The 21,103-nt window shown below is 35.5% G+C and overlaps 1 protein-coding gene across 2 annotated transcripts in view; it reads right to left on the bottom strand.

The window, feature by feature from the left end:
- LOC143172283 (nipped-B-like protein) overlaps window positions 1-21,103 on the bottom strand; it is a 173,447-nt gene that overhangs the window by 4,541 nt on the left and 147,803 nt on the right. For both annotated transcript variants that reach the window (XM_076361527.1, XM_076361526.1), the window contains exons 25-43: window positions 19,792-19,881; window positions 19,332-19,546; window positions 19,129-19,231; window positions 16,928-17,026; window positions 16,680-16,826; window positions 15,351-15,485; window positions 13,798-13,896; window positions 12,542-12,595; window positions 11,637-11,745; window positions 10,928-11,064; window positions 9,078-9,218; window positions 8,658-8,751; window positions 8,392-8,546; window positions 8,036-8,126; window positions 4,496-4,669; window positions 3,764-3,954; window positions 2,856-2,963; window positions 1,282-1,482; window positions 714-860 (exon numbers count right to left, since the gene is read on the bottom strand). In XM_076361527.1, the coding sequence (XP_076217642.1) occupies window positions 714-860; window positions 1,282-1,482; window positions 2,856-2,963; window positions 3,764-3,954; window positions 4,496-4,669; window positions 8,036-8,126; window positions 8,392-8,546; window positions 8,658-8,751; window positions 9,078-9,218; window positions 10,928-11,064; window positions 11,637-11,745; window positions 12,542-12,595; window positions 13,798-13,896; window positions 15,351-15,485; window positions 16,680-16,826; window positions 16,928-17,026; window positions 19,129-19,231; window positions 19,332-19,546; window positions 19,792-19,881 (2,490 nt within the window). The remainder of the gene's footprint in view (window positions 1-713; window positions 861-1,281; window positions 1,483-2,855; window positions 2,964-3,763; window positions 3,955-4,495; window positions 4,670-8,035; window positions 8,127-8,391; window positions 8,547-8,657; window positions 8,752-9,077; window positions 9,219-10,927; window positions 11,065-11,636; window positions 11,746-12,541; window positions 12,596-13,797; window positions 13,897-15,350; window positions 15,486-16,679; window positions 16,827-16,927; window positions 17,027-19,128; window positions 19,232-19,331; window positions 19,547-19,791; window positions 19,882-21,103) is intronic.

The following is a 21,103-nucleotide window of genomic DNA, read 5'->3' as shown; positions in this document are numbered from 1 at the left end:
CCAGGTATCAACTCTGACTTGTACTTACTAGTCGGACTGGAAATTCTAGAAATGGGTTTGTTTCCTGACAGTTTGGACCTTCTACTGTTAAAGTTGTCCAGGAAATGAAGACACTGAAGTCTAAGAAACAGAGGCCTTTTTCTTACAGGGTTGTGTATTGCCATAACAGCAGATACTATACCATTATTGGGGTTCTTATATGCTACCTTAAGAAAAGACATATTGCGCACTTTTTCTTGCAATAAACAATGTATTTAAAGTCTCCCAGGCGACAACACATGCAACTGCCATCAGCTACTTGACAACAAAAGAAACAGCAAACTGGATTTTATTATTAACATTATACAAACAACCACAATAGACCGATATTTCATGATGATTCTGGGTTCGTGTACTTCCCAGATGCATGCAATTAATATTAATTCCAATTAATTCAGCAATATTAGGGAATGATATAGATTTAATATTAAGATCTCAAAATTTGTCATTCTTTTTAAATAACATAAGCAGCAATGTAAGGAAAGTTTTTAACTAGTGTCTACCAGATGCAGGCCAGAACAGAAAGGGTTGTTTGTATTTTAACTACCGGTTACAGAGTAACACTACTGGTCCATATCATAATAATGGTACTGTATTCACTGAAAAATTGACCAAATTAGAGAGAAGCTTATGTTGCCATCATAATAAATACACTAAAATATAAATGCACATACCTCTTTAAATGACTGTAGTAGGTTGCTACCAGAAACTGATAGTGTAATGTCTATATGATGCATTATAAACAGTGGCTCTTCCTGTGTTTGATAAGGAAAACAGGCTAGATTGTCTGCTATGTACAAGAGCATATTCACCTCTGTTTTCTGGAGGTTAAAAAAAAAAAAGTACATATAAATATACATACAAATATCTTAGATTTATACACTTATCCTGTGTTCCTAACAGTCTAGAGCAAAAACATGATCACAAATTTTATTCTACATACCCCCCAAACCCACTCTAAACAACATGTATATATGCAAAATTTAGTCATACATTATTTCTGATCAATCCAAACTGAGTACGGAAAGGTACAGAATGATGCAAAAGTAACAAATGCGATGCAAAAGTAACAAATGCATTCTATTATATAGGTAAATACCTTATATTACAAAGCAAAACAAAGTACCTTAGGGAAATAAAGTTATCAATAATTATGTCATAAAAATACATTGTAAAAGGAGAATTTAAGCTTGTAATGCTATATTTTATTTTCTTTTTAAGTGAAGGAAATGTGATGCTTACTGCAGTATCATCAAAGAGGTTGAGTAAAGAAATTAGAAACGCTCGTCTGTGTTGACGGTTCCCTCGGATCATGGAGTATAGGTGTGAACACAATGCACTGGATGATTCATCGTGTCTAAAACCTCTTACAGGATCCTTTGGGCAGGTATTGATTGCCTGTTGTACCTGGTAAGACATCTTCATGCCAGCCACTGCTTTCATCTGAAATGGAAAAGTATTTATTTTTATTTAAACCATTGCTTTCAAGCAGTAAAACTGAAAGTGGAAGATTAAACAAATGCCTGTCAACAGAAACTGCTAGCTCATTTTTTAGCTTATTTCCTTTTAAGTGGATGCTCATCAGAAGTTTAACTTTCAAACATGCACTGAGGTGCACTACTACCTTTTGAGTTGGCAAACAGATTAAAACAGAATTTGTGGCAGAGATCAAAATGTCTTGTGAACTGCTTTCACCGTAAATTCAATGTCAGAAACATACAGCTAATCTGTTTACCCACTGCAGCCAGGTATTCCAATTTAAACAATTTTCAAGAATACTGAAATGTTTTCATACATGAACAGAATATTTTACCAAATGTGCATGCTTGATGTCACTTGTAGCGAAACCAACAACTGAGTCCATATTAGTACAATAGGACTGACAAACAGAAAGTGAGGTTTTTTTGCATATATTCTGTAATTTCCAGCTGATTTTACTTACTTCAAGGCTCCTGCTCTAGTTTCAGAACAAACAATCTCTAGCTAGGCTGCATATCCAACTCTCCTCATACCACCTCTGCTTCTGTTCAGCATAGTTGTCTCTTCATCTATACATTGTCTTAAATCCCAGCTGCCTACATAGCAAATTTCATCTGCTAGCCTTCACCTACTGGATTAGGTATCTGTTTGGATGCCATGAACAGTGCAATGCTCCAATTTCAGTGGAATAGAATCAAATTTGGGAAGTCCCACAATGTAGTACACACACTGAACCAAGACTGAGGCCTTCTGAAATAAGGAGAGGGTGCTGCAACTCAATTTCAGATCTTAAGCAGAACTAATGGCACTATGCCACAACTCCACAAGTCCTCACTTAGCCCTCAGATTTTCCTTTCAGCAACATCCCTCAGTTCTTAACACCTTCCTATGCTCCTTCTGCTTAGATTACAATTTATAAAGCCTTGATGCCTTAACGTTCTAATACATATACACTAAGGACCTCTACTTTCACAAGGTGTTCTCTTCCCTAGTCTACTGATACAGGAAAATCATTGCTAAACATTATGAAACAGCTGTCCTTACCTCTTATCAAATAAATGCTCTTATGTACTATTCAGTGAGGAGAACACTACTGTGAATTATAAATTAAAGGAAATTTTAGACTGGAAGAGATGCTTCAAATTATTATATCCTTTCTATTTCTAAGAACAGAAATCTCCAAACAGGGGAAAGAGTTGGGATCTTCTTTACAACCGCTTATAGTTATTGTTTATTTGTTACTTTATATTCTTTTTCTGCAGCTGAGGCCTATTCAAGTGTTAAGTCACCAGAGAACGTAACAGTATTTTGTAAAATGATAAATTAGAATTACTTACATGAATGAACCCAGCATATTTTTTGTCTATTTCCACCAACTGCTGGTCAGCTTTGTTTCGCATAGAGGGCTCTGGATCTGTGCCCATAGCAATTAAGTATGGCACACACTTGAAAAACAAATGAAATGATTATTCAGAGTCATTGTACCTCCTCTTTCTCACTCTTTGTTCTTATATTACACTGTTGTTCTTTTTATATTCTGACTACTGCAGAAACTAGAATAGGAAGCTCTATGCAACTTACTACCTGACTACTTTTTGCAAGCAAATAGTACAAAATACACAAGAGACCAGCATTATAAATGACAGAAGTTGTGTGAGGTTTCAGGTAGTATTTCCATTTCTCTCAAACTCTAAAGTCAATTGACACTACAAAAAAATGCTATTTAAAAAACAAGAAAACACCCACTTATGACTGAATATGCACAATGGCTGTGGTATAAAAAAATAATTACAAAAATATTATGTAAGCAAAGAATAATGGAGATGATAACTGAAGATCTGGCATTGACTCTAGAGTTCCATAGTGTTTGGAGGACATGGGTTGAGGTGGAGGCAAGCTGACATAGTTTTCAGGATAAAGAATCAAATAAAGAAAACAGCTTGGCATACACCTGAAATTTCTAAGTATAACAGAAACATGCTCCAATGTACATTTGTAAGTGCTCTTTAGGCACTGGCTGGGGTTTTACATCTTGATCCAAAGACAAGAAAATACAGCATTTGGAATCTCACTGGCTAAACAACATAAAACAGATTTCAAAATATGCTTTCAGTAAAGGCCCCTTGCTACAATAAGAAATTACTGTAACATAGCTGGAAGAGAAAAACTAGAAATGAATCTAGCAAGTGTAAAAACCTCTGAAAACCTGAATAACAAAAACCCCCATCATAAAAGCCTACCATACCTGAACAGGATGGATGAGACCCTGGTTTAACGTCAGTGCAATGACATTTAGAGCAAAGTGGCGTACGCTGGACTGGGTATGAAAGAAAGCCTCAAGGACCTGTTTGAGATATAGCTGCATGATGGAACTACTCATCCCTGAGGAAATATCACCCATTTCTTTCAGGTCTTCCTGCTTTGCTACTTTTTTCCCTGTAAAAAGGACAAAAGCAATAGCACACTCACCACAGTATAATCATTTACTTTACCATTACTTGATGCATACTGATCCTTAAGCTTTACAATACATACACATTTCAGCTGTCTTAGAATGGGTTTATGATCTCATGAAACATAGAACAGTCTGATGACAAATATACTTCAAAAAACTGAAGAGAGACGACTTTAAAGTCTTGTTCCTCAATAAAGGTTTTAATTTTTAAAATTTCTTATTTTGTATCTGCAAATTAACCTTAGAGAAGTTTTTGATAAAAAGTATTACTACCATCATTAACAGCAATTATGCATTCCTGATGGCTTTCAGGATTTATACATCTTGAAAGTAAATAATAAGCTACACTTCTCAATATACCTATGCACATAATGAATTTTTGAAAATTATTCTAAGATACTTTGTGTACAATATTATTGATTAGATAACAATCTTAAGTGACTCAGTTCATGTATATAGTAATTGTATGCAAGAAAATTAGGTTTTGCATGCCTCATTAGCACAAAAGAATTCAACACTTACAGTCTCTGTCTGCCTGCTGCATGCGCGTATCCTCCTCCTGCAAGTAGGTCTGGAGGTTTTTTAACACCTGGATTTTTAAGTTTACTGAACAGTTCTTATCTGAAAGAATGCTGTTGTACAGAGTCTTCACTTCCTGTTCGAACATTAAACTTGGGTGTTGTATAAATGCAAATCCTAAGGGCAGAAGAAAAGAGGAAATATTCCACGTTATTATCTAGAAATTGTATTTCTGCTTTTTAAGTCTTTCTTCAAAATAGAGGTATGAAATTTATCTCTTCCCAACAGCATAGCTTTTTCTAGTACAAATAGTATTGCTTTTTCATATGGACACCATTCAAAGCTTATAAGGAGTTCTATTAGCCATGACAGTTCTATTAGTCATGACTGACAGATAAAGATGGGGTGCCGACCCAGGGCAGTTGCACTAAGAAGAGTTATACAGGTCTGGAAGCATGTCCAGTGTACTGGTCTGCATCTGAATGACTAGGAGCTCTCCCAAGAGCAAGCGAGGAACATTGCTAAAAATTACCCATTGTTTTTCTAATACATTTGGAGAAAAACATTCTGCTGAAACTGTGAAGAGTTATTCATATGGAGGCAGAGCAAATGTGGAAAAATTGATAAATACCACGAGTATTTAAAAAATAAAATCTTAAAAGAAAAAACATAGTGAACACAGTAAAATAAAATTTATACCTCTCTCTGTCATTATTCATATACCTATTCAGGTCTTCTCTTGAAAACTATCTGAAGCATTCCCAAGACTACATCTGTTGGAAGATACAAACTATAGAACTGCTTTTAGCTGCAGCCTTACCCTTGACAAAGAACTGGTTATTCTTAGTCAGGGAAGTCTTTATTTCATAAAAACTTTGATCTAAATTAGTGACAGTATATATCATTTTAGATCACATATGTAGATTTAGAAGTGCTGCCGACAAACTCTTAGAGTATCATAAAAAAACAGTAATGGGAACATAACTTCCCAATTTAAACTATGTTTAACTACTTGATTCATTTTTTTAAACACAGTGAGAAAAGCAGACGTTTAAGTGTATTTTTCACGACCACAGGAAACTAAGATTCTGAATGAACACACAGAAAAAACATAAACATAAAATAAGAATGGGGGAAAAAAATGAAAGCGAATAAAATTATGCAAAAGCAACGCATAAAAGTGGCTGTAACAAAGGGAAGACTGAGTCAGGTTTTTAAAACTGGCTCTGTGCACACAGAAAAGACACTGTAGGTAAAGGCTAAGTCTAGGGCAAGACCTCAGTGTGTTTAAGATCTCATTTCAGTCTCAAAACAGGAAGAGGAGAGAAGGCAGGGGAGATGGAGGGGAAAGAGGGGAAAGAAAAAGGAATGATGCTCCTCTTTGGAGTATGTAGTATAATTGTGCACTCTATACAGGTGTATATTGATGTTTATAACTTGACCACCTCTGAGAAAGTCCAACCCATTTCTTAAGGTTAATTTTAAAAATGAAAAGCACTTGCATGTATGTGTAACAATCCATAACACTTTCTTTCCTTCATTCACTTACTTAAAAGAGTCTAAAACCATCAGTATTCTCTGGGAAATTCTTATTTTTCCATCTCCTGTAAGCGGGGAAGAAATCTTACTTGGCATAAGAATTTGTCATAGGAGGTGAAAAAAAGGCATCTGCTGTGTTCTTTTAAGGACTGACTTCACATCTCAGGGCTGCCCTCACACCATTTCTCTTCATACCTTTGTTTTCACTCTGTTAAGAGTAAGCACTGAACTTGGCTGAGTAAGACATTACCTGTTACATACTTACAGGTTTAGCTAAATTTACTAACAAAATTTTGTATCCTCAATCTGCCTTGCAAGTACACATCTGGAAGAGAAGCATAACCATAACCATTAAGCTTATGGTTAAGCTTAATCCCTCAACAGCAGTGACACATCCCAAAGCAAAGGCTAAAACTGTTGAGTGTCCTTACTGAAAGGACACACTAATAATTACCGATAGGAAAGCACACACTCTTCATGTGATGCCTTCACTGTATATAAATGTTGAATTAGCTTGCCAGTCATTTTCATCTTATTGCTGCACACAAATGTTGAATGGATTTGACAACTTGGCTCAATTATCAGCCTGTAAGGTAGAACTTTGCACTGCCTACCACATCTCTGTACATCCAGCAGCTACCCTCAAAATGGAACCAGTACTTAGATGAGATTAATATATCACTGAAAACAGTTGTCTGAGGCTTAATTAAAATACTGACTGACATGCTTACAGGCAGAGAAGAAAAAAAAAAAAATCTGAAGAATGCCTACTGATAGCCATCCCTGTTTTCTTCTCTTCCCCCAAACTGATCACAATTCAGTCTGTAATTTAGAAACATTTTTGACGAATGCAACATTCTCAGCATCCATGAGTAAAGCAATCATGTCTATGGTTAGGAAGACAGCCCCTATCCCACATGCAATATTCTGTAGAGGACAATTAAATTAGAATGGACTACAGTAAGTGTTGTGCATCTTGATACAATGCCTAGAAAAACCTCCAGCTAGTCCAGAACACCATAGCATTGCTCCTGCAACAGGGACAACTCTAAAGCCATTAATCCCACTCAGCTGTCTGAAATGGTTTCCTCACAGAATATCAAATCAAGATTCAGTCTCAGTCTTGAGACTTGATTCAGTCCTCAGTCTGAACTGAAGCAGGATATCTAAAAAGCCACCTAACCAGCAGCATAAGGAGGCAAATTCTTGTCCACAGTTAAACCATACAATGCAAGCTCACATGCATGGTAGACATGGTAGACAACTTTCTTTAGACTAAGCCATAACCATGAACTGAACTCTTCCAGAAACCAAGGCCTATCTGCCCAAACAAGATTCTCTCACATGTACAGTTGTTGTCCTTGAGCAGAGGATGAACGTGATACAAACCACTCAATGGCAGTTCATGTACTACTGCAAGTCACTGAGATACCATACTAATGCCTTCAGATAAAGAATCTATTTAAAATTGAAATACTGTCAAAATCCCAAAACAAACTGTAATATTTAGACTATGACATCATCTCAATGCCTTGTGAAATCTCACAGAGCATCCCCCAGTTGGTATAAACAGCCAGAGTTCCCTTGACTCCTGTGGAATATCTGCCCCTATACTTAAAATTCTCAAAGTTTTTCCAGCATTTTTTCTATGGTAACCTACAAGGTAACCATACCTTGTAGACTGAAAAACAAGATTTGGAGTTAACAACATACTTGCATGTGGGGAAAAAAATAACATCTCCATTACTTTGGAAACCTGATGCTTTAAGACTTGGTCACACATCAAAAAGGCATTCACTGTCAAAAGCATCCACTCTGCTGCAGAAGTATGCAACTTCAAAGTATCCCTTTGACTACATTTCTATAGCAAGTTCTCAAATAAAACATGCAGTGAACTTTGATTTTTAAACAAACTCCCCTGCCACTACACAAATAAATTAATTCCTGCTGAAATGCATGGATTTTTACTATAGCAGAATAATAAAAATTATTAATATTTCTTACCAAGACCAATAATGGCTTTTGTCTGTACTTCTTCATCTGAATGCTTTGTAAAATACATCAGCAGTTCGAGTACTTTATCCTTAATGTTAACCTGAGGAAATTAAAACAAAAATAGCAGCTATTTGAAGATGAAACAGATGTTTTTAATCTCTTATAAAAAGCATAAATATCAAAAAGGAGAAACACAATCTTACTGCATGGCCTTTGCAAAACCATGTATTTACAAACCAAAAAGCTATATTGTATGCATTATGAAAAAATACATAGCTTTGAGGGACTAGGAATACTGTGCTTTCAAATTGAAGTGGAGCATTCAATATACATAAGATGTGGAGAGTAAATACAAGTTATTTTACCTTACTGTTGCCCTTAAAATCTTCTTGATCAAAATCAAAATGCCGACACAATGCTCCAACGGTGAAAAGTGATCTAAGGAGTGCTGGTTTATTGGCAGTAAGTATTGTACTGTTGGGGTCTTCTTGGTGTTGACTTTTTAATTTTGAAAGTGCACCTACAGTAAGAAAAAAAGTTTTGATCACAGTATTTAATCATGGTGTATCCCTAAGACAAGACTTGTAGCCAAAACTGAAAAGTGACAATTACATGTTGTGATTTTACTTACCATAGTATCTATTAAAACAGGCCCACACAAATTTATAGTTCTGGGTGACCTTGTTCACAACAGCCCCAAGACAGCTCACACAATGCTGAACAACCTAGGATCAAGAAAGAACAAATGAGTTATATATTTAGAAGTTAAAACTGAGATTTTTGTGAAGTTATGTAGGAAAAAGCTATGTAGAACTAAAACTAACTATCTAACAGATGTAATGTCCATCTCCTAGACTGCTCTGAAAACCTGCCCAAACTTATAATTGTTAAAATATAGCAACAACACATACAAACATCAGTAAACAAAGAACATTGATTTTTCATGGCTTAAAAGTTATCTTCATAATGAAGACAGACTTTCTTTAAATCAAAACCATGTATTTCACAATGTGAAATGGAAACAACTAAATAGTAGCAATTAAAAGCTTACCGTCATGCCATATTTGATGATGAGTTTCATGAGGTCTTCCTCAATAGTGGCAAGAAAGGTCTCACTTGGGTGTTCCATTAGTGGCACTACAAGTTCTAAGATTTTTGCAACATTGCAGATCACCATGAAATCGTTCTGGGTCTGAAACAACAGTATTTATAGCATTTAACTTTTCTGGCTGTGTTACCTATAAGCTAAGTATTAATAATATGTATTATGTAATACATATGTATTAATATTACATAATACATATTAACATAATACAATTACATACAAATACATATTAATATAATACAATTACATAATAGTATAATTATATATCTTATGTAAGATGTTTGGTAAAGATTTAAAAGAATATTTATATAGTTTACATCTGCTTTTAAATTACATATAATTTTGAAAGCAAGTTCTTGTTTTCTACAGAACTGCTGGGGGGGGGGGGGGAAATCTGTAGAAGCAGAACTTCACTTCTCATCAAGGCTGTGACAGACCTGAAAACTTTTGGTCCTGCTAATTCTTTGGAGTCCTACAACAAATCTAGGAACTCTTCCTGACACATACACACTAGAGAACACACAACACCTGGCAACAGGTATCGGCAACAAATGAAGTTGTGCTATAGCTGAATGTGGCTTAAACAAAATAGATAATAATGCGCACAAATATAGAAATTACAATTAAAACGATTACTGGTTTACATTATCATGACTGTATATGTATTGTGAGGAATCTATGGAAAACATTTATATATTAAATATACATCCTGCTAGAAATTGACTTTTTTGACAAATCAAGCTCACTAATCACGATAGGATAATTCCCAAATGCTACTATCAAGCTATTTAACATATTCAAGCTGACAGTGGTAATTCTACAATTCATCTCAACCTGTATAAGTACAAAACTTATGTAACGCACTAAAGAGATGTTGCAGCAAGTAAATAATCAGATAACCCTTTCCTATACTGTTTGATCAGAAGCAGCTCTAAAAGTCTGTTGTAGATGTGCCTAGAGAATGCTCCAGGGCTGAACCTGTAAAATGCTAGGCTATACCTACAAGCTAAGCCAATAACAAGTACTCAAGCCTGCCCTTCCTTGGGCAGCTGACCTAATGTCTGGGTGGGTGGCAGCAATCCATTACAAGCTCTTCCTTGAGCCATGGCTGCACGATCCTGCCCTGCTCCTTCTGCCAGATCAGGGGTTCATCACAACTTTCACTGAGCCAACTGTGCTAATCAAAATGGCAGAAAGTGATGCAATGTTTCAGAGGAGAGAGGCCATTTTACCAGAGTGGGGGGTTCAGCATTATAGCGCTCTACCATTTTTGTGAGCTAAACTGTCTTACAGGGGAATACAAAAACACCAGAGCTAGGGAAGGGAGAGGTGAAGTGCTGAAGAGGATAGAGCAGGACATTTTCCTTCTGATATATTTGCTGTATGTCAGATCACTCTATCTTATGGAACCATACCTTTAGTCTTAAGATTCATATGTTAAATCTTAACTACTTTTAAGACTGTGACTACAAAACAAAACAATTCCTTAAAATTATTTCATAACAGGTGAAAAACTGGGTTTTAGTCCTCAAGGGAAAGAGGCAGCACAGGTTTCAGTTTCATTTGGCTGTAAAATGTGGAGGTAGAGGGTGAGGAACAGCATCTTAGAAGCTACAGAGATCATCAAAAGGACCTAATATCTTCAGAAGATATGATGCTCATGAAATAGAAACACAATTTTTATTTCTCTTTTCCTACCTTCAATTTCATCAAGCATACAAGACAGCCATTAATTTCCATGCTTAATTATCTGGGGAAAAAAAAAAAAGACTGATTTTCTAATTTTCTCTACTTACACTACATTTAGTGGTCAGGTATGGCTGCATGGTCATGGCATGTTTGACCATTAGCTGGGGCCTGATTTTGCTGAATAAGAACAAAGTGGTTATGCAAGCAACCAAGCGACCAGAATTCACACCTTTGTTGTCAGAATCTGCAAAAAAATTAGAAAATACACAAAGTAATGTTTGAGCAATGAAAAACATATGACCAAAACATCATATGAATCTCTCTTTCATAACATATCTTTCAAGATCAATACAGAATATTCTTATTAGATTAGAGATGAGAACATAATGTGTTAACATTTGTATGTGATCACAAAATACGTGAAATAAGAAGCAAAGATGCTTTAAAGACATCACTAGTTTTTAAACTACTTACTGTACACAGAACACTGGCCCAGCCAATGATTCCTATTACAACTGTAGAACATATTAATGCAAATAAAGCTTGCCACATTTGTTTTGTTTTTAGCGATCTAAAAGTTTGAACAAGTTATTTTAAAAGTAGTTCTGTTATTGTGGTTAGCTAGAGAAAACTAGGGAAGCTTTATTCTTATACAGTGCTCAAAAGTTCATAATGAACTTAAATGCAATAATTCATTACCATCAGTTTCGTAATAGGAATTCTGTAACAGTAACTTTTCGTGACAGTAATTTGAACAACTACTGTTACAGTATCATATAAAATTCAAAGGAGCTACTGGGTTGTAAATAATATTACCTGATAAGGATTCCTCATATTTAAGAATGTGCTCAACCAAATTGTCAACAAGTTGAGTACAGGCTTTCTTCACAGGTTTATATGAGGCATCCTCTTCTGACTTCAACAGCTATAGCAGATGAAACAGATAAGGATTTAGTATTAAGGGTACATTCATTTACATTGGATACATGCTGGTTTTATAATAATTACTACAGATACACAAGGATTTTGCACTACAAAGGCATTTACTTGGTTTTAGCAAAAGGTTTACTTGGCTATCTATTTTCATGGCACTCCAGGATAAAGTAAAATCTTTGGAGACCTCCAATTCCCCCATGCATGCTTTTGTTAATTTTGCTTGAAAATTAACGAGCACATACTAGTTGTAGAGGAGAAAGATAACACAGGCTAAGAGATATAAACAAAGCAAGCTCATTTCTTAGAAAAATCAGTAAAATATAATGTAGAAGTAAGCTATACTCTGAAGATTCACTGCTTCTATAAACTGTGTAACAAATATATTGGACGTGAAAATACACTTATCTGCCATTTAAAAAAAAAAAATCTACATTACACTAGAGGCCTCATTTCAGAATTAAGTATCTTAGCTGTGGACTTCATGTTATGTCACTCATTATTGAAGAGACCACGAAATTAAAAACAAACAAACAAAAACCCTCCCCAAAACAAGAAGTGAAGTATTTTTAAAACAGATCATATGGAAAGAAAGAAACTAATGTTGGAGACAAAGAAAATTACACCAATAAAGATTTAAAAAAAGGTCAGATGTTTCAAGGGCATGAATTGAATTTGTCTACTGTAAAGGACTGCTCTTGTAGTCTCCCTTCAATGTGTTTTACTACCAAAAGAAATGTTCAAATTCTTATAATGATTGTGCCACACATTCAAAATTCATTACTTACATTTTGAAGAAGCTGTTCAAACCAATCATACCCTGTATCTCTACAAGCTGCAACCTAAAAGTAGTTTTGAGAATAAACTGGTTAAAAAAGGCATCTGAAGAAAAATTACTTCAATACAGATGTCATCTTAAAAGACCAGTAAACATGCATAGATATATTTTTGTATACATTCAGTACAATATCTTTGGAGATCAGAAACCGTCTTCTGCATTTGAAAAATAGTTCTCACCGTTTAAGTGATCCCAGAATTTATATCCCATACAACACAAGGCCTACACATTTTACTGGAGATTGCTGGCTCTAACGTAAACCAAATTTTGGGTTCGTAGAACATTTTGTACAGATTAAAGCACAAATACAAGCCTGACATTAAAAATGAACGTGTGTATATATATGCATATACATATTTTTATACAAACTAAGCCTTCATTGGTATCATATGTCAAGAACAGCTCACAGGTGCTCCAAAATAGAATTGGCAGGAGAAGTGAGAATTAAGTTGAAGTCAAATCGACTGACTTCTCAGTCTGGAAAAATGCACACTACACTACCATTTAGTAAAAATACTGAAAAGCAGGATGGAGTTTAAATCCATAATTTTAAGTAGTGAATACTTTTATTTGATATTTACATCTTGGTATAATTGATATTAAAATACCTTCTCAGCACAGTGGTTTTACACAACACATTTTCACTACAAATGTATAAGCATTTTATTTGAAGCAGATTTTTTTTTTTTTTTGGAGACATGCTATTTAATTTGCTGCTCCTAAAAAGTAGATAAAATTATGCAGATACTAACTTACCCTGGGTGAGAACATGACCCTGGTATTTGTTAAAACAGCTTATTAACCTTTCAAAATAAATGTTATCAATTGAGGAAATTTTTCTTTTGAGAGACAACTTCTTAGTTAGGCTTAACTATATGCTGCTACTAGCATTTCCTGGAAATGTTAAATATAACAGAAATTTGTTGTGTTTTAACTGAACAAGTATTTTACACAACCTGAATATAATGTGGTCTCAGTTATCACTGCCAGCAGATTAGTGAGCATTTAAAGTTTCCTACAGCCTGTTCCATCAGATTAATAATTCTAGCATACATTCAATGTCAGGAGACAAAGAAAACCATGTGATAATTAAATTATTGCATATTTTTTGTATGTAGCCTCTAAAAGGCTACAGACAATATTTCAAAGATACTAAAAACATAATCAAATTTTGCACGCAACTTAATTCAAATTTGTTTAACATACCACATCAGTGATGTTTAGTATTTTCCTGGTCATTGCTTCTTTGTCATGGTGTGGAGTTGGAGTAAACCAGAGCTTCTGGAATGTCTCATTTACTAATTTCTGAAGGAAAAAAAAAATATTAGCAGAAATAAATAAGCTTATCTTGGCACACAGGTTATTATTTCTAATACATCCATACAATAGATTTGTTGATGATATGTGCCATTTTGTAAGGAATTATTCAACCTAAGTGAGACTGTTGTAGAGAATGTTATCTGAGACACACCCAGATCTACTATTACACCAGTTATACTGGCCTCTAAGCAAGCTTCACTAAAATGATCACTGGGAACTGATGCTACAGAAAATGGAGTTACCACTTTCCTGCACTAATTTGCATTCCTCAGGAAAACATAGTACCCTGAGAAGCTGACAACCAAACACAAGATTACAATTTCTACAGCAGAATTAGCAGCAACTGTAGATTACTTTGGCATTTTCAGAACAGCTGTGACAAAGTGGGGAAGAGAGAGAAGCCAAGTCTCCCTACCCAAACATAGGAAGTCGGTTCCCTTCCAATGTTTTTGGATGGAGGAAAAGATGGAATAGAATGAAAGTGAACTAATTATTCCCGAATTACTTATAAAGCATATGGTTGTAAGAAGCGTTCCTCATCCATGGAGACATAAAAAAAAAACCCCAAAAAAACCATTGCAGATACTGCCTCATCTTTCTGAGGTTGTTGGAAAGGCAAGGGAAAGGAGGAGAGAGTACAAGGTCATCCTCCTTTCCTAGCAGCACCTTGGATCCAGCTGTTCATCTACTTCTTGATTAACATTCTTCTCTGAAAGCCACTTGGCATTAACATATCTCAAGTGGTAAAAATATATGCTGCAGCTTTAAAGTTGCAGATTTCAAATCCCACTGAAAGTGTGATACAAAATTATTACTTACCCAGCAATTTTAAAATTATTTTTGCCAAATCAAACAAAAAACATCAGTGTCAGGTTTATGATTCAACACATAACCTTAGTTTTATGCCCTTCTGCATATACATTGCACAAAGAATAGAATATGATCACATAAGTAACATTTTAGGGAGAATAACTGATTCATTAAACATTCAGAATTAATGCAAAATTAGCACAGATGAATACTTTATAAATTTTATACACAGAACTTACAAATCTGGCATATACCAACATCAAGTACTTAATTTTGACTTAAAGCTTATTTTGTTTGCAGAAAGGAGTTTTATATGCCAATTTTGCTTGTTAGAAGAGAGAAGTACCAGAGACAACACTTGCAAGAAGAAAAAAAACCCCAACTGTAGACAATAACTTTTTAAAATCTTTTGATTGTCAGCAAGAACTTGAAGAAAATAGAAGAAAAGAAAGAAAACCAAGTCAGACAGCAATGTAGAAAGCTATTTGCTCTCAAAAATTAAAAGTGAATAAAAAAAAAATCATAAAAATTATAAAGGAGCAATGAAATACTTTTTTTGATTTTTTTTTTTTTGTTAAAATATAGAAACACATTATAATTAAAATCCTGAAGGATATGTTTCATTCTACCTTAATGCCTTCTTCGTCATTGACTCTCCGAATCATTTTCACACACATCTCTGTAATTTTGGGAAATGTTGGTTGTTCAATGCAGATATCCCTAAGTATCTTTATGACTCTTTTTCTGACACTGATACCAGTATCCTGCGAGGAGAAAAGCATTACGCTCTTGAAAACAAATCAGACATTTTAATTAATTTATGTATTATACGAATTAATATTTGAAGATCACCCAATCTGACCTGCAAAACGTATTTAGAAAAGGCAGCTAAAATATTCTGGAGTGCATTTATACAGAAGGTCAGTATAACTTGTACCACTTTATTTGCAACAATTCTAAAGGTTCTGGCTGAATCCCCAAAACACTGAAATGCTTCCTCCATTTATATCCTCCCATTTAAGAGCTCATGATGTTGCAAATGTATAATTCCACTTCTTAATTCAAGATCTTACAAGTTAGATGTGATGATGCTTTAGCTACTTTGTTGGAACACATAAGACCCTTTGTAGATCTGGACTGTAATACTTCAAAAGCCTTTGGATAAAACTTATGGATAAAATACGTGCAGCAAATCTTTTCCATTTTCCTAGGCTTCGTCTAAGGAGATGGACGAGGAGCTTCATTTCATATTACCTTATTCAAAACCTGTTTAATCTGAATGTCAGGATGAACGACTTTATGCATGCTCATATGCACATCTCAAAACCCTTTACAAACATGTTTTATCATGTAACTACAGCAAATGAGTAGTATTTGACTAAAAACCTGACATGGATGCTAAAAAGCTAGTGTTATCTTACAGTTAAATTAACATTGTATTTTATCTGAACATCCAGACAAAAAACACTTTTTATACAAAAACTCTAAGAAGCAGCCTTTTAAAACACTAAAACATAGCACAGAAAAACAAAATAGTTTTATCTTTTTTTCTTTTGGATTACAAATGGCAACTTTAGATTACTGTGTTGTAGATCTTTCTTCATCATCCACACTACTGAACTGCCCTCAATGACCCATATCTCAGACTTCAGAGATGTGGCAAAATTCCTCATTTCACCTAATTTGCGCCTTAATAAAGGAATCAAAAGGAATATAATCCTGGTTCTGATGTGGTACAACTTTCTATGTATGTTTACCTTTTGATGTAACAAAGCCTCACTGGAAACAAGTGATACATTTTACAAGGATGGTCTTAAAAGCACGATACTCCCCATTAAAGTAATAAGATATAATTTACTCTTGGGATAATCATTCCATATTATTAAACATATAAACTCAGTTGAAAACAAATTTTCCAATGACACTTATTTTATCATAAATATCACAAGTCACCGTACCAATATTCTTTCGATCAGCATGTCATAATACTGCTCAGCAAGCTGAGGACGACAGAGCACAAATCGGCCAAGTAGCTCCACAGCTGCTTCTCGTACACTAGTGGAGTTATCCATTAACCGTCCATGAACACCTCGTTGCATATCCAGCTAAAAAGAATAAAACACAGATCCAAAATAAGAAATAAAGGTTTCTTTCAAGCGTGACAGAAAAACGCATGTGCATGATGGATATTTCATTTTTATTTTACCCTGGCTAGAATACTGGGGTCTACAGCAACAACCTCAGACAAACACTTCATGGCTTTTGTTCGAACAGCAATTGCATTTTCACCAAGTACACGCAGAATCTAATAAGAGAACAAAAACAAAGATTCAATTGCTTTGGGAAGGTAGCAAAAAAAGTTTAACAGGCAAAAATACAGCAGAATAACATGCAAATGATTTAACTAAAATAAGAATATCTGTCTACTAGAAATTGTATATATCTTCTCAGACAGTAAAAAGATGCATGCAAGTGATGTTCCGTGGCACTGACAACTGAGCATGGATATTTACTAGGATTTGCTACATCTTTAAGACTGGTCCAAACAGGATTTACACAGGGTCCATATGTTCACTTTAAGTCCCTTCATTTTAAACTCTACTTTTGCCATTTAGTTGTGGCTTTCACCATGGTTCTTTCAACAGGAGAGTTGGATTTGGGCACTATAATTTTAATAAGAATGGCTCTGTATGCAGATCAATATAAGTAACACAACCTAAACTTAACTAAACAACTAAACCAGTACTGGAGTTCAAACATGTCACCATGACATGTTAGCGCTCTTCTCCCAGAAAAAGGAAAGAAACCACACTAGTCAAACAGCTTCCAAAGTGACAGTAACATGCACTGTAAGCAACTGACCAAGTTGGCTTGTATTTTCAAATCAAATTAATGAGTTAATATTACCAAATGAGCATGCATCTTACAGAAACTGTAAAAAAGATTTCAACATTTTGTAATTATCCTTTTACTGTGTACATCTAAGATAATGATTTTGCCATATACATACACAGACAAATAAAATAATGTATGTACAATATGACATATGAAATGCATGCAAGAAAAAGAAATATAAGCACTTATGTCATCAATACAGAATATGAAAGCACATGGTGTTATCATGGCCTGTTGAATCATAGAATAGTTTGGGTTGGAAGGGACCTTTAAAGGTCATCTAGTCCAACCCCCCTGCCGTGGGCAGGGACATCTTCAACTAGATCAGGTTGCTCAGAGCCCCGTCCAGCCTGACCTTGAATGTTTCCAGGGATGGGGCATCCACCACCTCTCTGGGCAACCTGTTCCAGTGTTTCACCACCCTCAGCGGAAAATATTTCTTCCTTATATCTAGTCTAAATCTACCCCCCTTTAGTTTAAAGCCATTCCCCCTTGTCCTGTCACAACAGGCCCTGCTAAAAAGTTTGCTGCCATCTTTCTTATAAGTCCCCTTTAAGTACTGAAAGGATGCAATAAGGTCTCCCCAGAGCCTTCTCATCTCCAGGCTGAACAACCCCAACTCTCTCAGCCTTTCCTCATAGGAGAGGTGTTCCATCCCCCTGATCATTTTCGTGGCCCTCCTCTGGACCCGCTCCAACAGGTCCCTGTCTTTCTTATGCTGAGGGTTCCCAGAGCTGGACGCAGTACTCCGGGTGGGGTCTCACCAGAGCAGAGTAGAGGGGCAGAATCACCTCCCTCGACCTGCTGGCCACGCTTCTTTTGATGCAGCCCAGCATACGATTGGCCTTCTGGGCTGCGAGCGCACATTGCTGGCTCATGTCCAGCTTTTCCTCCACCAGTACCCCCAAGTCCTTCTCGGCAGGGCTGCTCTCAATCCCTTCATCCCCCAGCCTGTATTGATACCAGGGGTTGCCCCGACCCAGGTGCAGGACCTTGCACTTGGCCTTGTTGAACCTCATGAGGTTCACATGGGCCCACTTCTCGAGCTTGTCCAGGTCCCTCTGGATGGCATCCCATCCCTCTGGCGTGTCGACCACACCACTCAGCTTGGTGTCATCTGCAAACTTGCTGAGGGTGCACTCGATCCCACTGTCTATGTCATTGATGAAGATATTAAACAGTACCGGTCCCAATACAGACCCCTGAGGGACGCCACTCATCACCAACCTCCATCTGGACATTGAGCCGTTGACCACTACCCTCTGGATGTGACCATCTAACCAATTCCTCACCCACCGGACAGTCCACCCATCAAATCCATACCTCTCCAGTTTAGAGAGAAGGATGTTGTATATAATAAAAATATATAAATATATATATTAAAAAATATATATAAATATATGTATAAATACCTATGCTCAACAATGAACAGATATGGCACACTACCGCAAAAGTGTTTGGAATCAGAAACCAACTGTGTTTCACTGTAGTAAGACTTCCAGCACAGTTTACCTGTGTCAAATAAATATCGAAGCTCTGGGCAAATGGCCTCATAGAGGCCAAGTAGCGAACAATCAAACATGCATCTTCATAGTCCACAGTATCAGAATTTATCCTGCAACAAATCCAATGTTTTAATTAGGACATGTTTATCAAAAATGATTAAAAACGTCAAATGCATGGTTAATAAAGAAATCAGTGGTGCTGAAACGTACTTTAATGTACTGAACTGAGATGGAGCAGTTTTAATGATGCTGCGAAGAAATGTTTTGCGACTTTCTGCTCTATGCATGATTTGTCCTGTGGTCTCAACATCTTTTGCATGATGAGTTCCTTCAGATGAATCCTCATCCTTCTGAGATTTAATTGCTTTCTCTGTCTCCATAGTTGTATCACGGAACCACTGCGCTATATAAAACTTCCGAGAAAACTGGAGAAATACAGCAGGATACACAGAAAACAAAAACAACAGATATAGAAGAGTGAAATTAACAGATTTATAATGAGATTAAGTGAGTCTAATGCATCGACCATATTCTGGAAAACACAATCAACAGTATATGTTAGGGTGACAATTTAATTGAAGCACTAATATGCATGACCAAAAATCATTTTATTCAGTACGTTACTGAAATTATTTTTGTATACACTTGACATCAGAAAGCTGAAATTTACCACTAATGATGCATCAGTTTCTGTGTTCTCATCCAGATAATCTAGTAAAGCCTTTTGCAGCTGTTGTATTTCATCATCTCCTCCTGAAACCTATCAGAAATAGAAAGATAGTTATAAAACAGAATATTACACAGTGGTAATTATCATCTGAAAATCTGCATGTCCGCATATAAAATACACCGAAGTTAATGTTCTGCAATTATCAATACAACTAACAAGTTTTTAATCAATTACTTCTAAACTTTATACAGACTAAACAAATTAGACTGTGGCTCCAAAGTCTAAAAAAAAGATTAACAGCAGAATAAGACTGGTTTTAAAACAGACTGACTGATTTGATTAATTTTCATTCTGTGATCTTGTGTGAAGACCCTCTGTCCCTGAGGAAAAAAGAAGGGCTGAAGTCACACATAGTAGACTGACACAAGGTTTAACTTACAAAAGTCATCGTTAGCTCTCTCACCAATATTAAATACTGAAAAACAGCGACTTCTCAGGTGAACAAGGGATAAAAGGCAAAAAAGTCAAATGAAAATAAATATGAAACACAGACAATAGTAAAAACATATAGGAAACAGCAAAGAAATAAAAATAACTTATCCCTTTGCAAAAATATTTGGTATAACTGTTTTCAGGGATAAAGCATCCATACAGAGAAAGTACAGCAAGCATGCTCAATCCATCTAGGAAAGAACTTACAGAGGTTGTTCCCAAACACCCCTGAGCTCTAGCACTAAACAATCACACTCTCGAGTCTCAACTAAGTTTCTATCAGTCAAAAAGCTTGAGAAAAAACATACATTTTATAAAAATGCCACCTAGTGCGTAAAGCCTATCTACAGAATAGGGTAATATTAATTTTCCTGTGAAGCACTTTTAAGATGCACAAAAAGGATTACATATGAAATATTAATCTGAGAACTAGTGCTGGAGACTATGTATCAGATTTGTAAATATCTAAACTGTATGAATGTTAAAAACAGAATGTATTTTTTCCCAGAGGCTATTTTATAGGAAATATGTATATCCTGATCTCTTAAATAGTTCTAGCCTATGTAAATTGAACAATGATTTTGTTTATGACCATCAGACAATGTATTTCTCCCCATATAGGGATAACAGAGAATAAATCAGTATCAATTAACTTGTTAATGAATCAGAAACTTTCTCAACATCTACAAGACAGCATAAAACCAAAAACATAAAGCACCCTTTTTTCCTTAGTATTATACTGAAATATGCAGGTCCTTGCAATTGCTGCAGCAGAAAAAAGGATTCTTTTTTCCCCAAAATGAATTAGTTCAAGAATTCA

The sequence above is a fragment of the Aptenodytes patagonicus genome, chromosome W, assembly GCF_965638725.1.
Source record: "Aptenodytes patagonicus chromosome W, bAptPat1.pri.cur, whole genome shotgun sequence".
Lineage (NCBI taxonomy): Eukaryota > Metazoa > Chordata > Aves > Sphenisciformes > Spheniscidae > Aptenodytes > Aptenodytes patagonicus.
Note: the sequence above shows the minus strand (reverse complement) of the source record. Positions and strands in the feature narration are given on the sequence as shown.